Here is a 10,924-nt window from a genome sequence, read left to right as displayed (position 1 = left end):
AGCCAAATTTTCATTATGTCTAAATTTTTTTTTTTTGTCTTTTTACTTGAATGACAAAAAACTTTAAATTTTTAAATTTAGTATTGAATTTGTACCAATATACGGCTACTTTGGAAGTCGGAACTGCCGCGATTACCGCAAGAAATTTCCCCATTACTCTGACGTGGCATTCTACACGTAGAAAACCTTCAAAAGAACAACAGGGCTATAACTGGGACCCACCAATGCCACGTAAGCAATAAAGAAAAATTATACCCCTCTGTTTCAATTTGTTTGAACCTATTTCCTTTTTTAAGAAAAATGAATGATCTTTTCCTAATTTGGAAACAAATTCACTTTATGAAAATTTGTGTATTACACAAATTTTCAAGTGCTTATTTTAAACCACAAGTAGGAAAAAGTCTTCCCTATTTTTAAATTAAAGGTTAAATAGGTTCATATAAATTAAAACAGAGGGAGTACATCATTTGAAAAGCTAACAGCCTTCATTAACACTTTTCATTTTTATTTTTATTTTCATGTCACAGTTCCCTCCGTCCAGTTCTATCTTCATTCTCCTTATACGATGTTCGCATATATAAAAAGTTCAATAGTTTCTCCTTCTTCTTCTTTGCCAATTCGCTCAATTGTCGTCCCTTAATAAGGAAGACGATTAATAAAACATTAATAGAATTTAGAGCATAAGATAGTAAGAAAAAGTTCCAACCACAAATAATAAAGGTAATCCAAGTAAAAGAAACAATTTGGAGCATAAGATAGTACTCCTTCCGTCTCAATTTAAGTGTCTTATTTTTTATTTTTTTTTGGTGTGTCCAAAAAAGGGTGTATCTTTCTATATGTAGTAAGTTGATAATTCAAACATCTTACATGACAATTTTAAAATTATAAAATTCAAATGACATCTTAGTACATTACACTTACATTTAATTTAGGACCACAAGATTTAATAATTTTTTTTTAATTCATTAAAATTTGTATCCAGTCAAATTAAGACATTTAAATTGAGATGGAGGGAGTAATATAATATTAAGGAATAAGGATACTGATAAATATAACTCATTTTTGTAACGATAAGGGTATAAATGATTTTAACTATTAACGAATGAAAATTATGAACAATTTCCCATAGTTCAGGGACAAATATGAATTTTTTCCTCTTATTCTGATGTGGCATTTCTACCATCTTAGTAACTCAGTTGGTTGACTACCTGAATTTTTACGTTGTTGATGAGGGTTCGAATTCTCACGTTATATAATCCCCTTCCCCATTTCCCCTTTCCTTACCCCCAATTTTAAAAGAAAAAAATTCAGAAATATATAAGTTGGTCACTTACATTACAAAAAAATAGCCCAAAACTTACATTACAAAAAATAGCCCAAAATATTCAAACATATACACACATATACCAACATATACAAACATTTAAGAAGGCAGAGAGTGAAATAGAGAGAAAAGTTTAGGTCATTTTTTGTAAGAATTAAAAAAAAAAAAAAGAGGTCAATTTTGATAGCATTGTTGCCCCAATTAACATACAGTGTAATTTTCTCATTTTAAAAAAGGCAAAATACATCAAAACCCCCCCGAACTATACCCGAAAAGTCGATATCACACTTAAACTATCCTGACGACCCATTACACACCTGAACATCTAAAAACTGAATTTATTACCACCCTACACGCTTATGTGGCATAAATTATAAAAATAATTAAAAAAGAAGCGCATGTATTAATCTCCTTTTAACAGTTTCCAGATTTAATCTCCTTGTATTCTCTCTCTCGTCACTATGTCAATCTCCTTCCTTTCTTCTTCATCTTTTTCTTTAATTTTTCAGATTTGCGGCTTCATTCCCTTTTTCTCCTTTATTCAGTTTCTTAGACATATTTTAATTACTTTTGTAGTTTTGTTTCTAAACTTCTAGATATTATAATACAAGTTGAAATGATGTAAAACAACAAAATATCGACCAAATCGAGTTCTTGAAGTTAAAATGGAAGCTTCATTGTTTTGCAGAAAAGAGAAGCTATAGTTTTTGGTGAAGTATTTGCTTTGTTTTGTGAAAAGCAAGTGAGCTTTGTGTAATTGTTTTCCTTTTTTTTTTTCTTTTTTCGGTGAGAATGAAAAATCATGGCACTTTTTTGGTCCCCTAGATTTATTTGAAAAAGGAGGTTCTTTTAAGATTTTCTTGTCATTGTGTGGTTAAAATTGAGTGGAGGTCAACAGATGGGAACTGATGTTTCTCCTTTTTTTTTTTTTTTATTATTATTATTTTGTTTCCAGTGATTTCTAAGGATTACAATCGGGTTGTGTAGCATCAATGACAGACAACAGTAAATTCTGTTTTATGTTGGTTTCCGTTTTTGTGTTGTTGGCTGTTGTAGTTAATGTGACATCGGCGCAAAACTATGTGCCCGGTGATGATATTCGAACCCTTCAAATGGGCAACAATGAAGGTGGTGGTGGTGATGGTGAAATGAAGAAGAAAAAAGATTTGGGAAGTGGGGGTGGGGGGTGAAAGTGGCGTGAGTGGCAGAAGAGAGGGTAGGGTTGAGAGGAAGAAAAAAGAAGGGTTTTGGAGGGGTGGCAGAAAGGTGGAGGAGAAGGAGGTGGGGTTGGGGGTGGCGGAATTGTGGAGGAGAGGGGGGATGGGGGAGGAGGGGAAAGGAAAAAAATATAAAATTAAAAATTAGAGGATTTTTTTGACGTGGACCGATGGACCGACGTTTGTACACTCTCCCCCAGTGCAACTGGTCATATTATATGAGGGAGTAAAAAAAATCATTTTTTCATATATTAGGTGTGTAATGGGTCGTGGAGATAGTTTAAGTGTGATATCGACTTTTCGGGTATAGTTCGGGGGGGGGGGTTTTGATGTATTTTGCCTTTAAAAAACTAAAAACAAAATATTAAGTGGGACCTACCAGTGCCACGTTGGCAATAAACAAAAATTATAAACCATTTAAAAAGCGCTAACTAACAGCCTTCCTTTAACACTTCCCGTTTGCTGTTATTTTTTTCCTCAAAGTTCCCTCCGTCCAATTCTGTCTTCATTCTCCTTATACAGAGAATAATAGTAAAAATAATTTAAGTAAAAGAAACAATAGTAGTAATATAATTTAGAGCATAAAATAGTTGTACTTAATAGAATGATAGATATAAATATCATTCATTTTTGTATCGACAAGGGCATATATGATTTCAACTGGGCATAATACATAGATAGACATCTTAAATTGGCCTCAGCTTGTCTCTACTGTATCTCGTGGACACCCAACACTGACATGACACATAAATTTGAAAGGTATCTCGATGATTATTTTGTAAGGTGGAGTGTTCAACCGACACAGTGGACACCAATACAGGTGTCTTGAATGATCAGTTTGTAAGTTGAAGTGTTCAAGTTTAAGAGCATTTATGTATTCCGCCTTTCAACTATTAATTAACAAATGAAAAATATGAACAATTTCACAATATAAGTGGGACCCAGCCGAAAATACAGTGCCACGTTGGCACTAAACAAAAATTATTAACCATTTAAAAAGCGCTAACTAACAGCCTTCTTTTAACACTTCCCATTTGCTGTTATTTTTTTCTCTCAAAGTTCTCTCCGTCCAATTCTCTCTTCATTCTCAAACAAAAACAATTCAAAAAGTTCAATAGTTTGCCCTTCGTCTTCTTCTTCGCCAATTCGATCAATCGTTACGATTGATCGAATTTTAATTAGAATTAAATGGCGAAGAACAGAGATGAGGAAGAAGAAGGACAACAACAACATAATAACAATAATAAAGTGGTTGTAGCATTGAAAGAGGAAGAAGAGGAAGAATTGGAGGAACAATTAGGCTCTAGTTTAACTCTTGAACGTGTAGCTGCTGCTAAGAAATTGATCGAAGATCATTATAAATCTCACATGAAACTCATTCAGGATCGTAAACAAAGGTTTAATTTAATTTCCTCATCATGATTCATGATCATGTATATATTATTTTTTATTATATGATTTTGAAATTTTAATGTTTATGTAAATGCGTTAGTGAAGCATTTATTTTTAATGCGACGTGATTATAAATTGCACATGAAACTTATCCAGGATCGCAAAGAAAGGTTTTCCTCGTCATTTCTCTTAGATTATATTATATGATTTTGAAATTTTAGTGTTTATGTAAATGCGTCTGTACGATATTTATTAGGAATGCTAAATGTGATTTTTAGAATATTTCAGATTTTGAATTGAAAATGTGTGCATTCTGTAGAAAACTTTAGATTTTGATCGAAGATCATTATAAATCGCTCATGAAACTCATAGGATTATGAACTTTCATGTAGGAATTTTATTTCGGATTTCATGTTTGTATGGCATTTATTTGGAATGCAACCTGTGATTTTTTTAGAATATTTTAGATTTTGAATTGGAAATTTGTGCAACATGTAGCTTGATAATCTCAATATGGTATGGAGGTTGATAGCTAGGTAAAAGTGATATGTAGTAATATGAACTTTTTTATTTTTGAACCCAAAATACATAGGCACAGCATCGGAATTTTGACAATTCTTTTCTGTATCCCCTCATGCATTATTGTCTATAAACTGTAGGCGTTTACTGCTAGAAAAGAAATTGGAAAGCTCCGGTGTACCAAAGGAGGAACAAATGGACTTTCTAAAGGAATTGGAAAGAAAAGAGACAGAGTATATCCGACTGAAGCGTCACAAGATTTCTGTTGATGATTTTGAGCTTTTGACGATCATCGGTAGAGGAGCTTTTGGAGAGGTTTGAGATTCTGTACCTCTTTAGATTGAAAAATATTTCATTCTTCAGGGATTGAGTTTTCCCCGCTATGTTTGTGTTATCTGGACCGTTCAACCTTTAAGACTGAATTGTAAAATATGAAATTATCAGAACTTCTATATAGTTGGTTTCTATGCCGTCCATTTCAAAGATCAACTGCTTCATAAGTTCATATGCTTAACCAGAAGGACATGTTCAATGAATTCCTTCCATTCTCATGCAAAATCCATAATCATTTTGTACCTTCTAAAGATGCTTAATTAGATTTTAAAAAATTTAATTAGACATTTAATAATTGGAGTCACTCATGATGCTTTTGCTTTTGTATCTCTCACTGTTCTTATGTAGCTCTGTGTTATAATAATTGCTGTTATTGGAGCACCCTAAGTAAGTTTGAAAATCTTAATTGTTTCCCAATGCTTCTGTAGTATTCAGGTAAATTACTAATGTTAGAAGATGTATTTCCTTGGTCCTTCTATTGGACATTAAGTGCTTGAACCTGTGACCTCTTGGTCACACAAAATGTGCTTCCTGTTTACCGGCACTTGCTTCTGATAATGAGGTTCTGATTCTTATTCAAATCTATTTTGCAGGTCAGGTTGTGCCGGGATAAAATATCTGGAAATATATATGCAATGAAAAAGTTGAAGAAGTCTGAAATGCTAAGTAGGGGGCAGGTGGGACCAGATCCTTCATAACATGTTTAAGGGGCCAAAAGGAATTTGCTTTCTGTTTTAAGAAGTGGTCTGATTTTCTTACCATCTCTTTATGTTACAGGTCGAACATGTTAGGGCCGAAAGGAATTTGCTTGCTGAAGTAGCAAGCCACTTTATTGTTAAACTTTTTTATTCTTTTCAAGATGCTGATTACTTGTATCTAGTAATGGAATATTTGCCTGGTGGTGATATGATGACGTTGCTTATGAGGGAGGAGACATTAACTGAGACAGTCGCAAGATTTTACATTGCTCAAAGTGTTTTGGCCATAGAGTCTATTCATAAGCATAACTACATTCACAGGTAGTTAATCCTATACACTGGAGTCTTACAAAAGATTTGAAATGATTTCAATGGTTTATGTCTTTTACATAATGTTTTTTTGCAGGGATATTAAACCTGACAATCTTCTTTTGGACAAAAATGGACACATGAGGCTGTCTGATTTTGGTCTATGCAAGCCCCTTGACTGTTCTAATTTATCTCCTATAAATGAAAATGAAGTGATGGATGGTGAGGACTCAAGTGGATCTGCTAACAAGGGAACTGGTTGGAATTCCCTTGAACAACTGCAGCATTGGCAAATAAACAGAAGAAAATTAGTAAGTTGGACATTATTAACAGAAACACAGCTTATCTCATGAATTATAAACTTAATCCAGAATCCTTATTTTTGTTGATTTTTCAAGGATCATAGATGTGCACTAGAAAAATTAATAATTGGAAGAAAAGTACTAGTAATATCTAGAACCAGAACAATTGGTTTCGGGAGAAAAATGTAGTTCTCTCCGTAGGTTTCGGACCTGGAGTATCGAATTAATCATATGCAGAACTATCTACCACCATTATTTCAGCTTTTGATAGTGTGAACTTTGTAATGTAATAAGGGAAACATAGCTCCAATAATTGGGTTGCTAAATGACATATCAATCAAGTCTATTGTGAACTTTAACCTTCCACATAAGATTTGAAAAATAGTATAAAATCACTTTTTCTTTCCTGTTATTTTGTTGAGTTTAGCACCGATACGTTGCTGCTTAAAAGTGTAATGTTTTGTTAAAACAAAAATCTTTTACCCAGTGTGGACCATCTGAAAAAATTGAAGTACTTAGAAGAACGTTGTTAAGACTGAAAGATAGAGCAGAATAACTAGTGTTGTGTCTTACTCTTATTTCTATTCTGGAGTAACAGATCTTGGTCAACACCTGTTAAGACAAGTCTACCCTTTTCCATTATTCATCTTCACATGAGTAATGGAAACGAACTAGAAACATCATTTACTATTCCTAGAAATGACCTTTTGTTACGACCTTAATTCCACGACATGTTTGTTAATTAGTTACCATAACCTTTAATATTACCTGTTTCTATGGCAGGCATTTTCAACAGTTGGCACTCCTGACTATATTGCTCCTGAGGTCTTACTGAAGAAAGGCTATGGAGTGGAATGTGATTGGTTAGTTTTCTTACTATTTGTCATTAACGTGGATTTTAACTAGCTGGTGTTTTAAATTTTTTGATATCTTTCCTTTTCAAAGTTTGAACACGACTGTTTCATGTACTTGTTGCGGAACATAGCTCACATGCTTCAATTATGTTTTTTCTTTTAGGTATGGTCACATTGAATAGACAATGTAAAGTTAGTAGACTTAATTCATTATCCTCTTTTCTCTTGCTTCATTCAGGTGGTCACTTGGCGCCATCATGTACGAGATGCTCATTGGTTATCCCCCTTTCTACTCTGAAGATCCGATAACGACATGTAGAAAGGTACAGTGATCCGCACAAGTGTGTGCCAATTCTTTTAGCAGCATTGACACTACATAATTTACAACTTTGGAAATGATATCTACTTTCTCATGTTCAACATTGATGACGGCACTGGATTATCCATTTATCCTGTGTGTTTAGCTAACAATCAAATTATCTTGTGAATACTTTGAAATACTTGTGTAGGGCTGGCAAAATGGTTAAAAGAACAAGTAACCATCCAATCCGACCCATTAGATGTGGGTTGGATAACCAATTTCTTAAAAATGGACATCCAGATAGATAATATGAATATCCATATTATCAACACCCATTTGTCTGCTTGTTATTTTTCATGAGTTCTTGCTTTCTGGGAGTCTAAGCTTATTTTGGCTTTTAGCTTGTGTTCTTAGCTGGCTATTCCTGAAACCATTGTTTATTCGGATATTCATATTATCCGTTGGTTAACCCACCTTTTTATTGTTTAACGCATTTTCGACCCAACCATATGTGATCCGACCAGCCCGTTTGCCACTCCTATACCTGTGCAACCTGTGCCATCCAATGGTAGTTCATTTAGGATTCTTATGTAGTATGATTTAAATTCTATGTCTTGACACTTGTTCTGGTTCTACAGATTGTTCATTGGAGAAATCACGTAAAATTTCCAGAGGAAGCAAGATTGACTCCTGAAGCCAAAGACCTGATCTGTAGGTTGCTTTGTGATGCTGAAAATCGTCTTGGTTGTCGAGGAGCAGATCAAATAAAGGTTGGTGTAACAAGGAAAGTCTTATTTTGAATCAATTATAGAATCTTATGTTTTATTCATGAATATAATCAGGCTCACCCCTGGTTCAAAGACATAAAGTGGGATAAACTTTATGACATGGAGGCAGCATTTAAGCCAGAAGTCAATAATGATCTAGACACACAAAATTTCATGAAGTTTGATGAGGTGAATTACCATCTATATCTTATTCCATTTCTGTCTTCTTTTTCCAAATTTTAGAGTAAGTTTGTGAGAAGTGATATTTCATCTTCGTAACCCAATCATGACAGTATGTCCACATGGTTCGCTAATACACAAGCTACATTAGTGTTTATGCTGTGATCAAAAGTTAACCTTGGTGATCTTATGACCTTTGTTATTTTGGTAGAGGATACAGAGTGTAATATGTGGGTTCACGGGACCCAACAGCTTTTGCCTAAACCCTATATATGTATTAAAATATCCACTAAATAACTATAAATATTTGATTGTGAACCCAGTTATTATTGTACACTAACTTGCAGTTGTTGTGGGAGAACCCATAAACTTCAAATCGTGGATCTGCATCTGCAATGGAACATGTTATCAACTTTTTCATACTTAAATCCTACTCTTTTTCATTTGAGTGGGAGTAAGGATATTATGGGGAGAAGGCAGGGCTAGCTAATCCTTTTTTCTCATGTTTCCCTTTTCTGATGACAGTTCCATATTGATCTGATTCAATTTTAGTTGCTATCCTTCTACAAAAGGCTTAAACTCTATGATTTGATTAGTACAAGTTTATATGGTTATATTCAACCATGACGAGATTAAAATTCCACTAAGGGTATGTTTCCACCTAAGTATTGGAGGGAAGAAAAGTAGAGTCCAGAAGAAGTGAAAAAGTAAAAGAGGTCAATTAAAAGCAAAATGAGAATGAAAAGCAGAATTGAAGGATCGAAGCTAATTCTTATCACCAAATGCACAGGACCATTTTCTGGATAAAACTGATAAAATTAACACTTTTTATTTTCATTTGAATATCCTTAAGCTTCGGTTTGGATGATCAATTTTATGTTCATGTTTAACTGCTGTTGATAACAATGCTTAGTTGAGAATTCTTTCGCAACTGATGTAGATATGCAACTCACTGCAGGCAAATCAAGCACCAGCAAAAAATAGTTCAGGACCCCAAAGAAAGGTGAGTTTTGTTTTGCCACGATGAGTAAAGTAGTCTTATTTGAGCAAATCTGAAAGTTTTAACATTTTATTTTGGTTTCTATAATGTATGTGAGAAATTTTACATGAAATTTTGCTTAGAATTTAGATTTTATGGGATGTCTAACAGTTTTACTAGCTAAGTTTTACAAGAAGAGTCAGGAGTGTAAGTTTCAGATATGTGCTATTGAATTTAGACTCATAATAGCGTAGATGACTAGTGCTTATGTATGTCATGATGATATATCTTTTGCATCTCTACGTTCCATGCTGAATGTAATCATGTTTTGCTGTGCGTCTTGCTATAATCGTCTTTGACATTTTCTTCTCCAGCTTACTTTTCTGATTCTCCTTTCCAGCACACCTTTTCTTCCCATGCCGTGCTTAAATAAATCTTTTTCTGTTGTAATTTTTATTTTGGCAGAAGCGTCTGATTCCCGAAGATTTAAGTTTTGTTGGCTACACCTACAAGAATTTTGAGGCTGTCAAGGGATTGCGACATTCTTCAGGTATTGACTTGGGATATACTCTCAGACCAATAGTTCTATAATTTTCTTTTTGAAGTGAGCTCATGTTGCATGCTCTATCATCTATTATGTCACTGCTAATTCTTATGCATGTTGTGACATGTTTAAGTACTTGGCTGGTAAATTATTTATGTATAATACTCACATGTGTTGATATATGTCTTAATGTCTTCATTGGACTAAAGTTATAAGTAGGTTAACCTTCTGTGTACCAGCTTCAATTTCTCGTGGATGATTGGTCATGCCACAACTCAACATTTTATGTACTAGCTGGATACAGAAAAATTTGATATCTTGCTGATTGTTTCAACTTTCATGTATAATGTTGTGTATGTGCTGGTTTCTTGAATGAGCTGTCTATAGTAGGTTTAAACTGTTTGGAGCCCTACTTTGATTGCTCTCCTCTCCTAGCAAGTATATTAAAAGGTTTTTAACTGCCATTATATCCTTGTAGGAGATTCTGCAGTGGATTTCTCAGGCAAGTGTTCAATCGATGAGAACGAAATGCTTGTCCATGCTGCATCAGCAGATACTGTATCTCTGTGATGAACGCCAAGTTTTGCGATAAAACTGACTGATCAACATGCCATTTTTATGGTTTCTGGAGGTAATACATTGTGACTTCAATTCGAGTTCCGACCTTTGCTCCTTTGTCCATAAAGCAGATTGCCATTTACAACACTTTAACTGCAAAAGTGACAATATAGTATCTCTGGGTAGGTTTCTTGCAGCTATCAATAGGAGAGTTTTTTTTTTTTTTTTTTTTTTTTTTTCTCCAAACTTGAAAAGTTGTGTACAAACACTAAGAGATCATTTAATTAGAGACCCCTTTTCTTATCCCCAGATTTTGTAGATTCACTCACACAGCTGGACCAAGAAAATGGGGAATTCAAATAGTTTGCTTCCGTCTAAATCAGTGATTGTATTTTTTCCGGTAGCTAGAGGTGTCAAATGAGCGAGCTGGATTTGAATGGGTTGAATCTATGAATGGATCAACAACAACATACCCAGTGCATTCCTACAGGAATCTATGATTGGACCGTGACCAAAATTTCGATACGCCTAAAGTTTGATTGGAAAAAAAATGGATAAGAGCTATACCCCAACCTGCCCAACTTAAAAGCGTTTCTCCATTTGATTGTTTCATTTCTATCAATATAATTCAATCTAGCTATAGGTTG

The 10,924-nt window shown here is 34.1% G+C and overlaps 1 protein-coding gene across 2 annotated transcripts; it reads left to right on the top strand.

Annotated features, from left to right (window-relative positions):
* The first annotated feature begins 3,628 nt into the window (after nucleotides 1–3,628).
* LOC132030906 (uncharacterized) lies at nucleotides 3,629–10,833 on the top strand. Of its 2 annotated transcripts, XR_009408132.1 has the most exons (13): nucleotides 3,629–3,938; nucleotides 4,593–4,767; nucleotides 5,379–5,462; nucleotides 5,563–5,804; nucleotides 5,890–6,103; nucleotides 6,878–6,957; nucleotides 7,187–7,271; nucleotides 7,888–8,019; nucleotides 8,092–8,205; nucleotides 9,155–9,199; nucleotides 9,641–9,725; nucleotides 10,198–10,350; nucleotides 10,588–10,833. XR_009408132.1 is itself a non-coding variant. In XM_059420698.1 (12 exons), the coding sequence occupies exons 1-12, from the start codon at nucleotides 3,730–3,732 to the stop codon at nucleotides 10,287–10,289; spliced, it is 1,557 nt and encodes a 518-aa protein (XP_059276681.1). In that variant the 5' UTR covers nucleotides 3,629–3,729; the 3' UTR covers nucleotides 10,290–10,565. The 2 variants fall into 2 exon arrangements, 1 of the variants encoding a protein (XP_059276681.1); XM_059420698.1 differs by lacking the exon at nucleotides 10,588–10,833 and having other exon boundaries at nucleotides 10,198–10,565.
* Nucleotides 10,834–10,924: the final 91 nt, after the last annotated feature.

The sequence above is a fragment of the Lycium ferocissimum genome, chromosome 9 (genome assembly GCF_029784015.1).
Source record: "Lycium ferocissimum isolate CSIRO_LF1 chromosome 9, AGI_CSIRO_Lferr_CH_V1, whole genome shotgun sequence".
NCBI classification, from domain to species: Eukaryota; Viridiplantae; Streptophyta; class Magnoliopsida; order Solanales; family Solanaceae; genus Lycium; species Lycium ferocissimum.
This window is presented reverse-complemented; position numbering and strand designations above follow the sequence as displayed.

Coding starts and splice junctions, on each gene's coding strand:
- LOC132030906 (XM_059420698.1), top strand. CDS start 3,730: ATGGCGAAGAACAGAGATGAGGAAGAAGAAGGACAACAACAACATAAT. Junction 8,206..9,154: donor ATTTCATGAAGTTTGATGAG/GTGAATTACCAT, acceptor AACTCACTGCAG/GCAAATCAAGCACCAGCAAA. Junction 9,200..9,640: donor GTTCAGGACCCCAAAGAAAG/GTGAGTTTTGTT, acceptor TTATTTTGGCAG/AAGCGTCTGATTCCCGAAGA.